At 42.4% G+C, this 21,095-nt stretch overlaps 2 protein-coding genes across 2 annotated transcripts in view; one reads left to right on the forward strand and one right to left on the reverse strand.

Moving 5' to 3' along the window:
• Nucleotides 1–499: 499 nt before the first annotated feature.
• LOC6588895 (intraflagellar transport protein 46 homolog) lies at nt 500–2,970 on the reverse strand. Its single transcript, XM_002014647.2, has 2 exons — nt 2,600–2,970; nt 500–1,968 (listed from the first exon to the last, which is right to left on the reverse strand). Exons 1-2 carry the CDS (start codon nt 2,783–2,785, stop codon nt 910–912), a joined length of 1,245 nt encoding a protein of 414 aa, XP_002014683.1. The 5' UTR covers nt 2,786–2,970; the 3' UTR covers nt 500–909.
• Nucleotides 2,971–5,018: 2,048 nt separating this feature from the next.
• Nucleotides 5,019–21,095, forward strand: part of LOC6588893 — a 45,265-nt gene continuing 29,188 nt past the window's right edge. Inside the window, exon 1 of the mRNA XM_002014645.2 lies at nt 5,019–5,606. The gene's annotated coding sequence lies outside the window, so the exon portion shown is untranslated. The remainder of the gene's footprint in view (nt 5,607–21,095) is intronic.

Here is a 21,095-nt window from a genome sequence, read left to right on the forward strand (position 1 = left end):
GTTGCTCCATTCATTCAACTCGTGCGTCTACAGCCGCAGGACGATTTTCATTTCCATCGCGACTTCCCACTGGGCATACATATGTACGTATAAAATGTATGACACACAAAGGAAAACCAAGCTGGCTTGAACTGCTGTGGTGCTGCAGCTTTTTTACTTTTTTCATAGAGCCTGTAGATGATTTAAGATGAAATTAAAAAATATGCACATATGTGTAAATTTCTGATGTTCTTACATGGTTTATTATTATAATTATCATAGCACTCTCATAATTTTTACTCGGCTTTTGTCATACCTATATCCAAACGCATTGATGGGTTGGAAAGGGAACTGTATGAACTTTTATAGGATTTTGTATTTTTGTCAATACAATTGCTGTACCTGAAGATATGTGCATATATCAATATGTATAATAAAGCACACACTCTGGAATCTATGTTTTAGCAATTCCATGACCAATAAATCTTTAGATGAAATTATTCAGATTTTCTTACATGCTCTGTCATTTGCAGATGTAATGCAGCTAAGTACTTGATTGTTCGTCCCTCATTAGCCAAAGCAAACAGTTCCTCGCCAGAAATGGAACTTAGTTTACCTCCAATCAAGCCATCCCATCCCCTCCATTAACATTACCTTTCCCATCTCCCACATCAAACAAGCAGGTTATGGGTTGACCATTTTCCAAGCGATTTAATGCCAGAATAGAACAGAGCAGAAGCCGAAGCTCCAGCCGTGGCATTCTCTGCATTCGTGGCATTCGTGGCATCCGTGGCATCCTGCGTGGAGGCAACAAAGGCAAACAAACGGCGTCTGGCTGTCACTTAATCGAAGCCATTAGCGTTATTAGTGGGGCCAGGCATCACCTGCCTCCACATCCACCACCACCCTTATACTCATCCGCAGGGCCACCTACTCCCATGCCTGGCTGGCGGCCAGGTACAGGGCAAAGAGTGTCTGGACGTTGTGTATGTAATCCGCCTGGGAGTCCAGGGGTCCCTCGATGCCAAACCTTTCGCATAGCACGCGCACATAGTCGGCCAGCGGGAGATGTTGCTGCAGGCAGGAGCGGTAGGCCTGATCCAGGGCATCCTTGGTCTCCGCGTCGGCATAGGAGCGTGGCCAGTCCTCGAGCAGAGCGTCAATGTCCTTGCGGGGCTGGGCATCGTACAGGGATTGGGTCATGTGCACCTGCTCCACCTCACCGATCCACTTGTCAATGTCCTTGGCCGATCTCGCGGTGGGTACCAAGGCAGCCGAGGATGCGTGCCGCGGGTTTCTCCCTCGACTGCCACTCAACACGGAACGGAGTTTCATATTGAGGAGACTGGGTTCGCTCTGCGTGCCCGATGGCTCGTCCAACAGCCACAGACCCAATCGCTCCAAGTGCTCGTCCAGCTCCCGCTGACGCTGTGGCTGGAGCAGAGGTGGCGCCTGCACCTTCAGCAGAGCATCCACATCGCCCACAGCGGGTACGAATTCCGGAATGAACGGCTGCAGGTGATAGGGCGTCTCAATCGTCTGCGGCGTGTACTTCAGGATGTAGGGGAATATGTCTTTGAGGTCTTGCTGCAGTGGCAGTTGCTCCCACTTGTCCGGCGTCAGGTTGAAGGACGGCTCCTGTCGTTGGCTACCGCCTGCCCCCGCCTGACCTGCACTGCGTCGCTGCTGCATGGGCAGTGCCAACTTGTGATGCGGCAACTTGGGTACCGCTCCTCCACCCAGTGTTGCCTCATCGCTGCCCGAACTCATTTGATCATCCTGGTCCTGGTCCTGGTCCTGGGCCTGAGGCTTGGCATTTCGAGTGCTACCTGGTCGCGTTTGAGGCCTTGGGGCTGTCATGCCCATACCCATGCCGTCGGCCAGTTGCATCTCGCTGTCATCGTCCTCGTCGCTGTCCTCGGCCTCGTCATCGTGATCAATGATGTCCTGTAGGAGACCATCGTCATCGGTGGAGTTGTTTCCCTGAAGCTGTTTTGATGGTTGAAAGTGGGGAATGATGTTTAAGATGTTTGGTAGAGCAGGGTTGTTGAGGTGGATGGGGATACGTTATTATCGAGAGGAGAGTCTGAGACTGAAAGGTACACAATGAAGATGATAGGAAGAACGTTTTGGGACTGAAAAGCGAGGAGACCACAGCATAATCATTCTATGCAGTGATGGATAAATTTTGTACATAGTACAGGCAAAAAGACTAAACACGCATACAGTTTATGGTTCAGGATTCTTTAAGGCAGGATTTGTATTGACTTTGGTAGTATTTATAGCGATTTATATATTGCCTATATAGTACTTTATAGAGACTTTATAGAGGACTCAAGATTGCGACTTTAATATAATGTGTAGAAACCAATGGATACATGGAACAAAATGAATAGATGGTATTGATTGTCTTTTACATATGTATAGAAACGCACAATAAGATGCAGAAATATTCCAAAATGAAGGGAAATATTTTACGGTAGGAACAAAGACACTTTTCGAGGGTTTATTGCCGAAATGTACTCTCCTTTTTCTTTTCAAGACTCTCTTCTTTTCAACAACTCCCATCGCCACAATATGCCATTTAGCAAGTGCCCCTCTCATTACCTCGAGTACTCACCATTCTTCGATGCCTGCCTGCGGCCGCCCTTTGTCCACCTCTGCCTTCTTCTCCTGCTCCAGCTCCTGGTCCACTGCCACCTCTTCTGGCAGCAACTGCCGCACCGATTCTGGGCTCCATTTGAACGCTGCTCAGATGCTTGGAGTCGCCTCCGCCGATTGTGATCTCCTCGTCGTAGTAGTTCATGGCCACAGCCGGCTGTGCACCTTCCTTCCTTCCTTCCAGCTGCGAAATGCTCGTCCTCTCGAGTAGTTCTTCCCACTTCCTGCCGCTTGGGTTTACGCGGAATCCTCGCTGCACTTGCCTCACTGCATTGACAATTTTCTACGATTTTCCGCTCCTTGCAGGTGCAGAGAGTCCTTCAACTGTTGTCGCTCCTTTGCTTCCTTCCTTCACGCTGGATTTTTCTTTATGTTTTTTTCTGTTTTTCTTTCTGTTCTGGCTGCTTACCTGAAAAACTTGTCAATTGCTTTGGCAGTGGGTTGTCTTGACAACGACACCGCGTCCACCCCTGTCTCCGCTCCCTCCGCCGCATCGTGTGGCAATACGTATAATTGTTTGTTGCCTGCAAAAACATTTACGGCCGAAACAGTTGCTCTTTGTTCTGGCCTGATACGATACCCGACGGACCTCCGCCTCTGCCAGTGCGTCGGCCTGGGTCTGGCTCGCTATCGCCTTTGGTTTTAATTACATGAAATATTTAAACCGATTTCCCATAATTTGCAGTCTTCAGGCATTTAAATAGCAGTGGGCTACTGTCTCTGGGCCAGTTTATTGCCGGGTTTCATTAATGAAGGAGCGAACTGTTTCAAATTTTCAAAAGGTTTTTGAAAGGCTTAACATCGACAGCCATCAATTAACAAAGAGGCGCCAGCTCTGGCTTGAGGTATGTTTTTAGCCAAAATATCCATAAACTTGGAGTACCTGATGAGGTGGCAGATATAACAATTAGTAGTTCCAGATGATTTGTCTGTCGCAAAACACATGTGGGTGTCTGTTGGAGGTTAACAAGGGTTCCTTATTGCCGAACGCGTGCTTTGAGATTCCCACGATCATAAACCCTAATATCCTACCCTACCCTACCCTAAGCGCAATGGGGTTTTATTTTATTGTTTAAGAGAGTAACAACATCTAGATGATAGTAGATATCTGAGCAGATTTTGTAGGCATTTAGGCATAATTATACCAAAATAACACACGGTAAGAAATACAAAGAAATTCGCTACACTTCTTTATAATATTCATATCCTTAAACCTGACAGATTCGTTTAAATATCGCCATCCATTAATACGCCTTTTATGCAATCTAGATAGTAATAAATATGTACATATGAATATAGAATTGGTTTTGATAGTCCAAATGCATTATATGTATATTCCCTGAATGCCAAATATTTTATTTGTCGTCGCCATCGCGTTTCCTTTCCAATCTTTTTAACGGCATTTCCAATCAATACATTAATACGTACTTCAGGAAAAATCTCTGCTTTTCTGGATCGAAATCCCTTTTCTAACGTTATAGGGGTATTCCCATCCTATCAACCATTTATACATCTACAAGATTGCAATTCATTTTGGACTGCATATTAATGGATGGTTAATTTTTTAAAAAATGTTTTCTTTGCATTCTTTTGTATAATTTTTGTAATACCAAATGTTCGAAATTTTGAAAATTAAATTAATTCTGTTGCATGGTTTTTACACCCCTTCCATTGACGCCCATGCCCTTCATTCAACAAGAAAAATACTCAAACGCGCTCTCATTTTCGCTCTTTCTCACTCACACACTTGCCAAAGCAACGCAGCTGAGAGAAACAACTCACACTCTCACTCAAATGTGAGAGACAACAACAAATAACATAGCTCATTCAACAGAGCCTGTTGATGGAATGAAAATATGTACATATGTGTTTCCAGCGGCAAACTCTGTTAGTAACAGCTAACATTTCAAAATTGAATAAACCGTGTAAAAGAAGAATTGTTATGCATGAAAAAATGTTTTAAATTATTAATATATAATATTAAAAAAAGTACTATTTATTTAGTCTATTAAATTTAGCGAAAGGTAAAGGAAAATGAAAAATAAGGGCAATTTAAAATTAAAAATTTGATCTAGGAAATAAAACTGTACGTAGAATTGATTTGAAAATAATCAATTATGCCTTTATTGATTTAATTTAAAATTCTGAAATATTTTTTGAATATTATGTATTAACAAATGGAAAAGAGCTAAATCATTTCCAACAAACTCAAAAAAATTGCCTACAACCTTCTCCACGACGGTGTTTTCGCTGCTGGCCCACTGAAAACAGCAGCAGCTGTTAACGTCAGCCGGAAGGCTGCTGCTTGTTTTGCCGCTTGCCACTTGCCGCTTTTTGCTTTTCGTTTCACTCTGTTTTTGAATCTTGCGCTGTTCGGAACGTTTTCCACTCGCTACGGCGCTGCTCTGAGATAAAGGCACATTCCGAAGTTACGTCTTTCGTGAGAGTAGTATCTGTGTTGGTGTGTGAGTGTGCTAAAGTGTGCGAGTGACCAGCAACAACAGCAACAAAAACAACAGCGTGCAACAAGAGCGTTTGCCACTAATTAAATGCTAAAGTGTGGTGTCTGTCTGTCAATTGAATCGAAACGATACGACTTTTGATTGAATTAAAATACAAATTACACGAAAAAAAGTACAAAGTTAACAAAAGGAAAACAGCAGCAGCAACACCAATTCCAATTAACGGTAATTAAGCCGGTGAGCCCGCGATAATTTTTCCTACACTTTCCTCCTTGTGCGAGGAAGTCGAAGTGGCAAAAGATTGTATTTTTTACACACATACACTCTTTTATTTCGGGGATAATTAAAACCGAGAGTGGAGTGGAGTGCCGCCGTGTGTGTGTCCCTCCTCCGTCCTTTGTGCAAAGGGAAACAATTTTCATTAAACCGGCGCGGCACTAAAAGGATTACCCACCCGTTCATCTTCATCAGGCTCCGCCGCAAAACCCCTGGCACCGAAAAGCGGTAAGTTTTGCCCCAGAATCCACCCACTCACTTCCGCTGCGACACGTTTCGCGCCACGTTTTGGGTCTTGCAACAGTTAAAAAGGGTTGAGCTGACCAGCCGTTCGCAGGGTCAACATGCTTTTGTTGAGGTTAAACTGTGCCCTGAGCCGGAATTACAATCCCATCCCCCCAGCCAGCCAGTGAATCCCCAGCATTCCGAGACCCATGCCAAACAATGAAACACACGCCAAACTTTTCGGCAATAAAACGAAATTGTTTTGAATTATTGAGATCTGAGAGTGGGAGTCGGGGACGGGGACGGCAACCCTGTAACCGGATGGTCCTTTTTCAGGGGTTTCCTTAATGCCAGTGTATGTATTTTATATTTTTTGTTGAAATATAATTTATTTTTCGGCGCATTTATGGGCGAGCCGATCCCAACCGCAGGTCCCACGGAAAAGGACTCTTATAGGTGTCTGGGGGCATTAACAGTTAACATGCTTTGCGGTATTTGATTGGTGCCAAGTCTTTTTATCAGCCCATAAAACGAAAGGCGGCCAACAAGCACCAAGTGTCTGCCACAATTTCGGGGCATATGTTTGCTCTTCGGGTTATGTGGTGGGGTGTGGCTGAAGTGGTGGGGGTTGGCTTTGAGTGGGGTTTTCGCAAATTGGAGAAAGGTTTTATAGAGTTCAACGGGGTAACGACCAGTTTATCAATTCTGTATGGGGGCTGCCTCAGTCGCAGCCCCGATAAGAGCTTTTTATTTTAATGCAAAATCGCTTTGTGTCAATGCACTGAAAAAATAACATTGAATATATCCAATGGAGACATGTTGCGAGTGTTATTGAACTGACAGAAGGATGGATAACTTAAGGTCACTTTTGATAAAGAACTCTCCTGTATGTGACTCTTTGAGTTCCAGTTCAAAATGATCAATGTATTCGATTCTGGAAGAATGCCTTTTAGGGAGAAAAGACTTTATGGATCCACACATTCCAATCTTGCTTCGTAGGATCTCCAGAGCACTCTTACAGAACGATCCAACTTGGGAGTTCTCTAGAGTTATTTATCCTCGGATTCTGTTGGTGAAAAATTCATCCCTTTTCTTAGCTTAGTCATGAAATTCTCCATTTCGAATCGTTAATCAAATTTAAAGTTTTTATTGTTCCATATCTGTTCAGTTAAATCTCATATTTTTCCAAACAACTCATATAACACATTCCAAACAAAGCCGCATTTTTATTCGGATTCAAACCTCTTTATAACTCTTCAAATAGCATCCACCAGAACACCATCAATATTCACATTAGTGCCATAAATTTGCCAAAAACCCAAGACAATTGCAATCTTCAACAAACATTAAGATTCATTTACCGCCAAGAGCACCTAATTTCTGGACCAAGTCTGCAGCGGCTCTGTGGTTATTGGCCGGGCCCATTCAGCCTCAGCAGCTAGCATTCGAGAGCCCTGTGCGGCTAATTAATTTCCATTCAGCCAAATGGAAATACGTTAACCATAGAATGCCGCAAATTAATTTCTAGACTGAATGAGATGGAAACAAAGGTGGGGGAGGGAGGGAAACAGACAGACAGATGCTGAACAGACGGCGGCAGTCCTCTGTCTGTCAGGAGTTGCGGGATACAGTCTGTATCGAAAGTATATACCTACATATGTATGTTGAACTACTGCTCTTTGGTTCTTATTCCTGGACTGAACTTCATTGATATCAAAAAGCAATCATAAATATTTGGAGCCTAAAAGGTATCAATAGCCCCCAAAACAAACCATAATTCAAGTCAAGTAGCTTGATAACAGAAATACGTTAGTTCGTCAACTGGTCGTGCGCGAGAATTTATTTTAGTTTTACTTTTATAACTTCTTTGAGGCCCAACATTTTGTTGGTAGTACATGCATTATTCTATGAAGTATGCGTAAAATGCAGAGATCAATTGTATATATATGTGAGAGCTCTTTTTGTATCCAACAATTTGGACACATTCCAATTCTAGATATCCCTATAAACTATCCATAAAGTCAGTTACAGTTAACTGGGAGGTGTCCATCGAATCGTGATATGTATTTGTGATCTTCACTTTAATACGTTTCGTTTGGTATATGACAATATGTCTTTCAAGGACCCAATAAAAAAGTAAAAAATATATGATAATTTGACTATTTATTTAGTTGAAGGAACATTAAGGAACATCGTTGATCGGATCTAGCGACAAATTGCATAAAATAGAGAATCTACATATTAGAACTTCTTCTGTGTTTCATATTTTGATTTTATTCGAAGACCAGGTTTTCAATAGTGCATATTATTCGAGGAGGGATAATCTTCAACCATAAATGAAAGATCTATAAAGTTATCATTCCCTATACTCCTGAAACACACTGTACACACTATATTGGATTTATCTGTGGGTAATATAAATTCCTTGAGGTCTCACTAGCACTCTCTCTCTCTCTCTCTCTCTCTCTCTCTCTCTCTCTGTGGCGACCATTTTTATTTGTGGTCAGGCTATTTCGGTTTATTGTAATTTTTTATGGTCCAGCTATGGTTCTGTTGTTTGGCTTCATAACCAGCGACTAGCGACTAGCGACTGGCGACTTCGACCTAAAATATAGTATGTATATAAATGTACAAATATATATGTATATAAATGTGTAAGTGATTCTATTGTTCCTCTTGTACTTTGGACATTTCCCAAGGCCTGAAAGCAGACACACACTTTCGCTTTTCATTGTTTCTGTGTGTCTGTTGGGGCTTTTCCTGCCCCAAAAGAAAATAAAGGAAAAGGCAGGCAAAATGTTTGCTTATCTCTTTGCCTACACATTTTTATGTGTGTTTTGCTTTGTTTTCCCCCACACCCCGCGCTGCTGCTGATGGGTGTCGAGGCTTGAGAGGATTCGCTCTTTTCCGGATAATCATCAGCATGCAAGGCCAGGCACCGCCATCCACCAGCAGCAGCCTCCATTCTCCATTGCCCCATCCTTGTGCCACATGGCTCCTCCACCAAGTTCAGGCGAAAGCGAAAGCAGATGGAAACCCTGGTCGGGCGGGGGTCACCATAAAAATGGAAAATTGTTCTACAGTTGAAACTTTGTCGTAGGCACAGACTGCGACATCGACTTCGTCTTCGAATTATGCCAGATTGGTTTTTATTTAAATTAGTTTTAGATTCCTTTGGGTTTGGGTTGGGTTCTCTTTTTCTTCAATGCTCACTCAAGTGTTAAAACAGAGACTCGCAAAGGACACAGAAATTGATTTTGGTGCAAAAAAAAAAATATCCATACTCGTAGAAGAATGTGCGAAGGCGGCAGCGGCTTCCCTTTTATAGCCAGTTCAGCTGTCCCTTGACCAAAAACGGGTTCCTAAGAAAACTGCCTCTGCCACTGCTTTGAATAAATAAACAACAAAATGTACAACGAATCAGATTTCAGTCCCTCTACTATCGATGACAAATTGCACATAATTTCTGCCGTCTGCTGAGCAAATGTTTTTCGAAAACTGCACGGATTGTGGATTTCTTTTTTATTTATGTGTCTATTCCAAGTGTCGGAACAGCCTTTGTCACAAGAAACTGCTAGAAAGTAATAACGACAGTTTATTAAAAGCCAATTGAGATCCATTTCAGAGATACGAGTATGAGAGAACGGATATCCCGGCACCCGTCATGCATGTTCGCAAAACTTTGCCCAAAAGAAAACAAAACTCTTGATTGTTCGGCAAAAACTTTTGCTGTTAACCTTTTCGGTTGACCTGCGGCCACATCTCCTCTTCCTCATCAGCATAATCCCCATGGGGAGGAGGGGAGCAAAAACAAACTTTCCCATGAGCCCAAAGAGAGATATATATCCCCCAGAAATTCGTTGTATCATTTATCACAACTTGCACTCCCAAATATATCGTGTTACAAGGCAAAGGCAGAGGCAATGGCAAAGCCAAAAGAAAAGTGAAATGAATTATGTGGAAGGTGATGAAGTTATCATCGAGCTATCATGACTATACAGTCGCAAGGTGTTCGGCTTGTCAATGGGATTGATTATTCAAATGAAAGGCGGGAAATCGTAGATAGCGCATGGTACTCGTATAGAGGCGCCAACTTTTGTTGAGGGGTTGGGTGCTGGCCAAACAAATGCCAATTAATAATAAATGAATTTTCAAAGTGATGGTTGAGGGTGCAGCCGACATACAGAGGGAGAGGGAGAGGGAGAGATGGTGTTATGAAATTTCCTATTGAAAGTGCGATTGAAATTTGAAGATAAGAACTGGTTATGTCTTTGCGGGATTAAGGAGCAGTTTTTGTGGCATTTAATGAACTGAAAATTCGGGGATAGAAGATGATATTTGGCAAATGCATTAATTCAGGGACAAGTTTTTACATATTTCTTCTTCCCCTTCACACTTTTCACTAAGGAAAGGTTAGTCATATCCCATTTATGAACCCAACTACAAGTGATCTACTTGTAGACCAGAAATCACCATCAATCCCCGATCAAACTAAACCACTCTTTCGCACCATTCACCATCAAAAACCGCAAACAAGACTTTAAAATAACACAATCTCCTGCCAAAAGCAATCCCAATGGCCAAACAAACTAAACTTTTTTTTTGTCGACTGAAACTTGTTAATAAGCAATTTCTAAGCAGAGTTTTTTTTGGGTCTTTTGATTGTTATGTCTTCACCATTCCTACTTTATCATATCTCTTTCATTTCTTGTCGTTCTCTGGCATTCCAATAAACAGCTTTGGTTGGGTTTTTACGTGTTCTGTACGGTTCTGTTCATTTTCATTCTTTCACAAGCATGAGCTAGTGTTATGGTTGGTGGTGACCCATTTTGTGCGGTATATTAAGTGTGATTTCCAATTACCAAATTACTGACCTCAAAACCGATTACTAAACATGCTATAACCACTCTACACAGTAGGAAAGTGCATTATCAGCAGAAAGAACTGTTGGAACCCCAAGAATAGAGACAGAACCACACCGAAACCGTATCAATATCAATAGTGGTGTGAGTGTGTGGGTCTAAGATATGTTATCTGCCAACCCATTCCATTCATCCACATTCCCATAGCTGAAATTTGATGCGTAGCAATTCAAAGAAATCGCTATCGATTAATTTCAGTCCCCCTATAGCATATACCTAGCGAGTATTTGTATATTTTTGGTTCTGTGTTAGAATTATGAGCTCATCAATGGCCGGGACAGGTTGAATACTGTGCATTATTTATATAGATTTATCAGTGAAATATATTTACCATACATGTATTTGTTGTCTATCCCCTTCTATCCCCTTCTTGCCTTTTTTTGCCATTTGTTGAGGCAGTCAGTTGTTGACTCTTTCGCTGACTCAACGCTGAGTCTGAGTCTGAATCTTTCCTTATTGTTCTTTTCCGCTGGTTCCGATTCTGACTTCGTTTTATCATTTTGATGTCATCGAGCGGGTTTTTGTGGCCATAAAAAATCGCTCTTACGGTGTTTTCATTTCTTTTTCTTAAACCTTTTTATTCTTTTTTAAACCTTTTTCTTTTACTTTTTGTGTGGCACATTTATTCTCTTCTTGCCAGCCTTATTCCTGTTGTTTGATTTATTCGCTGCAGCGTCATCTGCTCGTACCATAATTTTAATTAAAAATCGCTTAAAATCCTTTTTCAAATTGTTTTCGAAAAAAACTTTTGTGTGACAGATAGAAAGAGATATAGGTGGAGGGGTGGAGGTAGGGAGGGAGGGCACGAGGTGACTGAGTGTCAACACGTGCCAAATTGTTTGTGTGCTCTTGTTCGTATCTGTAGGAAGTTTTTTCGGAAAACTTTTTCACTTCCACGCAAAGTCGAAAGCTGAAGTTGCAGAATACCCGAAAGTATCTGCAAGATAAAAAACCTTAGCAACGCTGAAATTTAAAGTTGAAGTTGAAGTTTTATGCGCCATGCCATGCAGTTCTTCCTTCTTTATCTGGTTCGTATTGTTGCCTGTTTTTTGTTTGGTTTGTTGTTGCGTGACACTCTGCCGCATTAGCATTAACAAATAGAGAGAGACAGGGACAGAAACAGAGATAGAGACAGAGACAGACGGACAAATTCCATAATTGCCCAGGTATGGGCCTCAGGGGGCTCTACGGGCAGGGCGGACAATTGTTTGAGGTTTTGGGGTTTGCCTCATTCATGCCTTCATCCCTCTCACTTTTACGGGGCGACTGGTGTTCGGGCTGATGGCTGTTGGGGGTGCGTCACCATGGCGTATGATGAATTTAACGCACGTGCATGTCACACGTCACTGTGGTTCGCTGTTGTTTCGCTCTCATCGTTGTTGTACTTGTTGTTTTAGTGGTTGTTCTTGTTGCCGGTTGTTATAATATTGTTATCCTGTCAGGTTTCGCTGATGGCGTTGTCGTTGTCGTTGACAACATGCTGCACGTTTTCCCTGGGTTCCTGCCCCCTTTTGATATCCTTCAAATTAGTTGAGCAAATTAATTTTGTCATTGAGCTGGTTACTTACCGGAAAAGGGTTAAGGATTTGCTTAATATTGAGTTAAATGAGCTTCCTAATGCATTCTGCCGGCTAGAAACTTTGGAGCGAGTTCCGGGAAGTGATTTTTAATGTGAATTTGAAACGGAAGTTATTATTGGGATGAATGTCTTGGAGGAATAGTCTCAATGAATATATATCCATATATTCCTAGAGTGCAAAATATAATCCAGAATCCTAGACAACTCCATGTCGCTATTTTATTAGTAAATTACTTAATCGTTAGGGTATTCCACATTCATTGACAAAATCCAAGTCCTTTCTCCAACCAAATCCCAGCTGTACTTGTATTTTTTCGCGTTGTACTTCCTGCTGTTTGTTCGTGCATATTTCAATCAAATTTGTTGTAGCGGTTGCTGTTGCTGCCCCTGCGGCTTGCAGAGAGACAAATGCATGAATTATCATACGCACCGTTGACCCAAATTTTTTAAACCAAACCCGAAACACCCTTGAACGAGAGACACAAAAGAAGAACGAACGAACGAACGAACTCACATGGTGAGGAAGGCAGCAGCAGGCAGAGAAGAGTCATTCCGAAATAATATATTTGGCAGCACGTGCCATGGGGAAAAGAGAGAGGCAAAGAGATAGAGAGGGAAACGACAGGGTTGCCATTCATTATGCTTAGTTTTTGGGGCGCGGCTGTGTCCTCCTCTGTATTGTGGCGGGGCCCCTCATGAATTGGGTCAGTCCGTCCTAGGGTTTCTCTTGCAGTTCTCTGTATATATACCTACTATATATAGCATAATGGAATGCCATTTTGCAACGAGTTAGTTTCATATTTTCATCTAAGCTGCCGCTCGAGGGCATGCCCCATTCTCACTAACCCGTTCACCGATTCACCCATTCTCTCCCATTCTCGTTCTCTGTTCTCTGTCCTCTGTCTTTCCTCATTAGAGGACAAAGCCTGAGTTTCCCTCTGCCCGGCCACTTGAGTCTGCTTTTAGGCGCTTCGGCTAATTATGAGGAAAAATTCTTGCAACATCTGCAGTGGCAGTGGCAGTGTCGGCACCACTTCCCCCAGTTTGCTAGATATATCCTCTACAGGAAGCCAAGTGCTGGCAAGTGCGAAGAGAGCTCTGAGGATGCATTTTATTTACGACAAAGTGAGCTTGCCGCCAGCTGTGTGCCACAGCATTTGATGGGTATGTGGCAAGGAAAGGGCAGGAGCTCGATGCAAGTGTTGAGTTGTCAGGAAAATGTGAATTTATATACAAGTTTACCAAGGCATTTTTAATATCCATTGAAGGTACTCGTATGTACCGCAAAGTAAGTCTTTTCTGCGCCTCGCCAAAGGCTGTGTATGTTGTTGTTTGATTCTGGGAACGACTCAGCTGTCCAAGGCATTGAAGGACAGATGAAGCCGAGCGGGCAGCAGAGCCGAAGGAGGGACCAAAAGATATTTGAAGTCCTAGTATGAGTTATTTTCTATAAACTACTTCCCTATTTCTCTGGATCTAAAGCTCTGCAATGCTCTAGAAAATCAGGGAAATTTATGTTCATTATACTTACATAAGCCATGGAAGTTCTTTTGGCATTTCAGAACTGCTTTCCAATCCATATATCTCCCATCTTTACATATCAAAGAACCAAAGTACTCGTACTATGAGCCACATTTCCCATTTTAGGCCAAAGACCCAATGGAAAGTTGATTACTTGAGCAGCTCTAAATGCCTTGTCTTGTCTAATTTCTGGTCTTTTGTTGTAGCGATTTTGACAGCTCTCTTGGCCATAAAAGGCAAACCAATGAGACTTACATAATCCGCGCCAGCCAGCCATTGAGCATTTCTCGCATATGGCGCTGCGGCTGCCGGCCTGCCGGCCTGCCCCATTGTTTCTCTGTCATTATTAATCCAATTAGTAGTTGTAATAGAACAGGCCCAGGCCGCGGCCCGACACCCCGTCGCAGCTCGCAGCGGGGCAAGGCGACGTCTAAGAGAGAGGAAAGTCGGTATGGGTCGACTTGGTTGCACAACGCAAAAAACGTGCCCCAAAGGAAATTAGGTCGCTGTTGTGGCACGAGACCGCGAAGGCGAGAATCGGAACCGATTTGGAAAAAAGGCAACAGAAGCTGTAAGGCAATATGTCAGGGGTAAGCTGCTTAACAGCCGGCACTGTCTCTCTTGCTTACCCTCTGTCTCTGAGTGTCTGTCGATGTTAATGATGTTGGATGATGACATAAGCGGGCAACGTGCATCCAACTTGCCCCCAACTGCACTGCGCTCCAAAGTCTTGGAAAAAGGTCAAGTTCAAGTAAAATTAAGCACAGGTTTGTAGATAGAGATAGAGTTTCAGTTATGTGAGTATCTGGCTAAGCGGTTTATAAGCGGCTTAAAAACTGGAAGATGATTTGTGCCCCATATTGGAATTTTTTAAGTGGGTATTTTTTAGGCACATACAGAGGATGTTGATCAGATAATTACAATTAAGATCGAGAAGGCTTCTCTTTCCCTTTATGAAGCTACCATAGGATCAATTGTTAGAAAAACAAGTCCTTGTCCGAAAATCTTCTTTGTTTGTATAGATATTTGTGCTTAAAGTTCAAAAGAATCAACATTGAAATACTATATCCCATGCCTGGCAGCACAAATAATCTGTCGAAACAACTATCTTTTATTGCTTCTGTAGATACTTCTGTAGTCTCAGCCATACCAAAAGGAACGTTCAATCTTTGGCGGCATCTAAAGGGTAACTGCAAGGCTATCAGCTCCAAATCTAGCCTCGTGCTTTGGAGTATTTTCCTTTTAAATGAGTGCTACGACTACAATTGCCTTTATTGACGTCTGTTTATTTATAGTTTAATTATTTGCTTGTCTGAAGTCCCCCTGTATTTAGACAAGTGTTCTGCCACTTTTCATGAATTTGCCCCAAATGAGCGGCAATTGTGCGAGACGTTCATGGGGTTAATGATTGTGTGAGTGTTTCGGGCATTCTCTGCGTTTTATCGACTGCTGACGGAACGTGCCTCAAGACTGATGTTTATAAGAAACAAGTAATTCTAGCAGTTTTTATTGCGAGCTTTGCATTTGAGCGTGCGATAAGGTTTGCTAGGGAAAATCCCTTTAATATAAAAACTGGATAATATGGAGATTTTTTGTGGTTTTGTTTTGTGCTACTCTGGGGAATAAAGTATATTTTTAGTTGGGAATTCGTGCTGGTAGTTCCCCATTTTAATCAACTCTAAAGATTACACAGCTGCAAATTTTAATTCTCAAGAATTCAGACGGAGTATTTTAATTCCATTTTGTATCAATCGACGACCAATTTGAGATCCTCTCCTACCTACCCCCATAGATTGTTTGACTTATTCCCAACATATGTACGTACGAGTACTGCAAAGTGTGATATGTTCCTTCTGTATCATATCTTTAAGCAAATACGGGTACACTCTCTACAAACTGTGAAATGTGCTACCTGCTCAACATTTTCCAATATTTACATACAATTCCCAGGCAAACATCGATCGCATTTTGGTGGCTCAAAAATGTGTGTTAACCTCTGACACTTTTCCTTGGGCCTAAGCTGATTTAGAAACGCAAACAGCATGGAAGAGACCCGAGACCCGTGACTAATCGCTTCAGAATGCACTCGATGGAAATGTAACCACAGCACAGACGAGACGTGGCCCAAGACCTCACAGATATGAGAAATATTAATCACCAGAGAACAGAAAAGTGGACAAGGAACGAATACATAAAAAAGAGAGGCCAAAGATTTCAGATAGAGCTCATAGAGAACCGAACCCCACTCGCACTCGGTACTCAAGCGATTGTGCGGTCATGAAAGTGGAAAGAGGAGAAATTCCTGCACATAAAAGTGCTTTCATACGTACATGAGCCATTGGCATTGATTGAAGCACACTCATCCCACACACACTGGCACTCTTCGGGCACCCAATCCCAGTCCCAATCCCATTCCCATCTACGAGTACATCTGCAGGCATTATTTGCATAAGTTGTTGAACTTTAGATAAACGCTCCATCCAGTCGTATGTCGGCTGTCGAGTGTCGAGTGTCAAACTATCTTCTACGACCCCTACAGGCTGGGTATAGGTTGTGCCCAGGAAAGTGCCACAAAGCGAGAGTTTTAATTTAGCTTCGCCTGGAGCTCAGCTCTGCTCTCTCACTCTCTGCCTCTCTCAAGTGGCAGAGCTGTGCTGTGCCATTGGGTGCCAGCCGTAACCATCGATAGAGTTATTGCCTCGGATAGATCCATTTTGATTTGCATAAATTGCCTCGGGGGTGGAGGGAGTACAACTTGTTCCAAACTTTTTCCTCACCTAACAAAACACTGCCACAAATTGCTTCAACCTGTGGCAAGCAGACAGATACTCGTACCTCAAGCCTCGCCTGCGATTTCCTATAGAAACGTCAAAAATCCACACAAATTTTGTGTTTCAACACGAACGTGACATTCATGAAAAAGTTGGGGTTAAGCAACAATTTTCTAGAAAAATATGAATAAAATGTCTAGATAAAAGCGTAATTTTTTGTGAGTCAGTTGTAGATATATTTGTATCTTTTCTTGGTAAATTTCCAACAATGTTTTTTCCTTTACTTTGATTCGATTTTTCCTCTAAAGATACACAAGAGAAATGTCGTATGGGTATTGCATATTATGACGAATGAATGAGAAGATACAAATACAATTTATGGGGAAATGAAAAGATATTTAATGAAAATAAACCAGAAATAGTTAAAGCTGTTTTTTTGGTCAAATCTTTATCTAAACATTGAATGAAATGAATACAAAAATAAAATAATTATTACAAATTTTCGCAGGTTCGCATAAATAAATAAACTGAAAGATTCTCAGTATTCCTTATAAACACAAAAATATCCCAAAACATTGCTTTTGTCGGCGACACTTCGAGTGAATTCATTGTTTTTGTTAGTCAGGCGACATTTTTCCTTGTATTTTACTTGTTTTTACTTTTTTGTCAACATTTTCGACGCTGTTAATGGTCCACAACGTTTTCTTCAACGCCGCCCCAACCGCCTCCAAAAACACCCATCAAAACAACCCACTTCCCCTCTTGAAAGAATACTGATAAGCAGCGAAGCAGCGATGAAAGCGGAACACAGACCAAACCCAAACGACATTATCATAATTGCTTATGCTTCATTACATATTTGCGGGCGAGTACGACTACATGGTGGTCATACAGATAGGCTTAAAGAGGGCCCCATGCCCCATGCCCCACCCCCAATCCCCTACTCAACGAAGCGAACCTAACCAAACACGGTAGTCGTCGGCGAAGCAGCCAAAGCAGCCTTTTGTCGACTCAGCTCCGAGTCAGAGACAGAGACAGAGCCAGATACAGATACTCGTACAGAGCCAGAGCCATAGAGCCCTGGCAATCGGCTGAATCGAGCTGAAAAAAACATAATCATTGAATAAACAAGCTGATAAAACAAAAGCCACATAAATAAGCGCAAATATTTGAGACACTGAGAGCATACGGTCATGTGCCCACACATAATGGCAGACACAGATACAGATACAGATACGAGTACTCGTTCACAGATACAGATAGAGATCGCCAAAAGGCTTAGGATTCGGAATTGGAAGCCAAATCGGAGACTCGAACTGCGACTTCGACTGGAAGTCGGATCCAGACTGGAACCCCGCTTTTTAGTCGGTCAGGCTAACGGTAACGGTTTATTGTATGTCCGGACTGAGGCACAGTTACGAGGCACACAACACGCCCAAGAAGGGCATGGTCTCCATAGACAAAAGAGCGTCCATCCGCATCTAAAAATCATCGCCATGTGTGTCCATTCGCTTTTTTCCCCATCTTTTTTTTGCTGTAGCTGTAGCCGCCTTACCCCGTGACTTGGCGATTTTATTTTCGCTCCATTTGTGGCCATAAATATTCAGTCAAGTGTCATCGTTGTGGCATGTCTAGTGGAGTTGGAAATGAAATAGATGCTGGCCAAAGAGGGGCCCACTCCGCCAGTCCGCTAGCGAAAAAAAAGCGAAGCGTACGAGAAGGCTTAAAACGAGTTAAGTCACTTCTGTGGCCGCGACCAAGTGGCCTCCTCCAACCAGCAACTCCTCTCCAGCTCCACCCGGACTTCCATCTGTCTGCCAATTGCCAATTGTGGCAGCGGCAAAGATTGTGTGCCCCGACCGTTGTTGTGGCTGTGTGTGACCACAGCTGAGACCACGACCCGCAGGAGTTGTAGGAATAAAAAAATATTGAGAACCGAACAATGTGGCCGGCGAACACACACATTGGATAAGCCGGGGGTCTATGGGGGACAGAGTTATGGCATTCCAAAAGTGCTTGAAATGGCTTAGGGCCGTGCCACAGCGTGGGAGGTTGGATGAAGTTATCAGCCGAGTAGATGAATAAATTTAGCCAAGTGTTGGCATAACCTGTAGCCAGGGAGGCAATGAGATTATCATCGATAAACACGAACGATTGTTGAGTAATCGAATGGGGGAAAACAGGGGAAGACAAATGGAACGTTGAGTGGTTTGAGGGATGATTGAGAAAATGAATAATCTCAAAGTAATTAGAAAGGATTTGGGCTGAAAATATACCAACCAAGAGATGACCGATTCCACTTCCAAATGAATTAACAAACCATAGACTTTACTCTAGACTCAGACTCAGAAAAAGTGAATGTTTGGTGGAAGTTTGAACCATTTAACCGCTAAACGTTTAAGGAAAACTCCCCAAGCAACCCTCTCTCGTCTTCTTCTCCGGCACAGAAACACTTGCGGAAGTGCAATGCATGTAAAAGTCATGAATATGATGAAGTATTCAAAGCAGCCACAGACACACTCACAGACATGCCCACAGACTCTTATGCTCCGGTCCTTTGGCTCCACAGGAAGCTGCCAGGATTAACAGGCCACTTGAACACGATTAAGCCCGAAACGAAAGAGATGCATAGAGGCAAAAGAGGGAGATGGAGAAATAGCAGCACTCCAGAACGAAAGAGTTATTGAGAGATGCTGGCGGGAACAGTTTACGAGTACTAATCATTGGGCACTTATCAGGCAATGACCATCAGTCTCGACAGATAGCAAGAATTATTATCTCTCCGGCTCTCCCTTATATGTATTTGCCTCTCTTTCCGTCTTAATGTAGCGCTCTTTTTCTGTCCGCTCAATCATTCGCACGTGCTCGGGGGCTAGAGCGGTTTGTTCACGCTCAATTTGCATACATTTCATTTGGCTGGGTGAATGCTTCTCTTTCTCTCTTTCTAACCAGTGTATACCTTTCTCTCTCTAGCCCCCCACCAACCTCTGCGGGGCCCACTCACCTCCTTGGGCAAATATTCATTGCCTGAATTATATATTTGTTTCTTTTCGGTTTTCGGGTTTGCGGTGGATTGCGGTTTTTTCAAAGTGCACGGCTGGGTCACGTTTTTGATATTTCATTCAATCAAAACAAATTGCTGGCTGGACCAGGGACCAGGGGCTTTTAAATAAATAAAAATACATACAGCCAAAAAACCAAAATCCCCCCTCTACCCACAAAAAACCCAACGGCCAAAATCTTTGTCTTGCGGTTAAACTTTTTTCAGGTCGTTAGGCAAACGACCGTAAAATATGCCCAGATCGTAAAAGAACAAAATTAGATTAAACATCATAAAAATGTAAGTCCCAGTCAATTAGATTCTATACGCAATGTATTCCAGGGCGTAGGCGTGCGCGTGGGCGTGGCCCGAAGGAGTTTTTAAAATTACCGATTCCTTCGCCGGCACTTTGCTAATTGACAATTTCCCGACCAGTAAAGGAAAAACTTTCCCGTACGCGCTTCCTTCGCTTCGCTCTGCTTTTCTTTCCTTTTCCTTTCTGTAATAACCCTAAAGTCAGTCATTTCGTCTAAGCCATTAAAAAATTAATTGACTGCCTTCCCTTCGGGCCATGAACACGCCCCATACATCGCACTAATGCCGCTTTTAGCCAAGTTAAATGTTTCCCACCGAAAGCTCCTGCCCATACGAAGAGGAAGAGCACAAAAAAGGGCTTGTCGCCGTCGAAGTCGTACCAAAAAACCAAACACATAAAGACCGAAACAAGAAGAATGTTTGGAGAGGCTAAGAAACCAGAGAAAAGCCAACTATAGCAAATGAAAACTGGAAGAGAAAAGGTTAACAATCTAACCAGAAGGTCGGATACTCTTACATGAGATATTGACTGTAACGAGGGGGAGTTTTTGATTGTTTAATATCATATTTCCGTATTGTATTTCCTTTAAAGATTACTATAATAATATGTGATATTCAGCTCCCTTTCATAATTGTCCTTTCTGCAAACTTTTTCCAGAACTTCCCACAATCCCTTCCGTTTCTCATTACCAACTTCCCAACATAAAATTTAATATACCCCTTTGCCCTAAGGGCATTCGAAACCGTTTAATCTTGGCACAAACTTCTAATTTTTATTGCTTCGCCTTTGTTGTTGGCTTTTTGTTTCTATTTTTTCAACAGTTGTTTTTCCGTCGCTCGTTTTGTTCGAGTGGTTTTTTTTTGGTCGCCAATTGTTTGCCTGACCTTTTGTGGCGACTCCTCCAATTATGAAGTATGGCTATCTCTTTCGAATCCGCATTGGCTATCTCTCACTCACTCACTGAATCATTCCAAGCTCAATTTGGCGCAGCTTTGTATTTGGTTTTTGCTAAATTTGTTCCATTGTTCATTGTTATTTTTGGCGTGTGGGTTGACTGCACTGACGCAAGCTTATCGATGCCCCATAGGGCTAAAAAAATATACTATAAACTGTTTACAGATACTATATATGATGCAGATATCTGTTTAGATAAGATAAGATCTTGTGAATAATTCCTACTTCCGGTCTGGTGGTGGACGACCTTCCGGAACCTAAGCAATTGATATCAATTAGTGTGTGGCAAGTGAATCATTCATGAATTCCTAATTGATAAGTCAAAAGGTTCTGATTAAACCCAGACATGAATAGATGATTGGGAGAATGAAAGAATGAAACAGTGAAAG

The sequence above is a fragment of the Drosophila persimilis genome, unplaced genomic scaffold (genome assembly GCF_003286085.1).
Source record: "Drosophila persimilis strain 14011-0111.01,24,50 unplaced genomic scaffold, DperRS2 tig00000191-arrow-pilon, whole genome shotgun sequence".
In the NCBI taxonomy this organism is placed as follows: Eukaryota; Metazoa; Arthropoda; class Insecta; order Diptera; family Drosophilidae; genus Drosophila; species Drosophila persimilis.

What these genes read in the sequence shown, in the direction of transcription:
- LOC6588895 (XM_002014647.2), bottom strand. Translation starts at nt 2,785, where the DNA reads ATGAACTACTACGACGAGGAGATCACAATCGGCGGAGGCGACTCCAAG. An exon ending in CAGGCAGGCATCGAAGAATG is followed by an intron (nt 1,969 to 2,599) that starts GTGAGTACTCGA and finishes CCATCAAAACAG; the next exon opens with CTTCAGGGAAACAACTCCAC.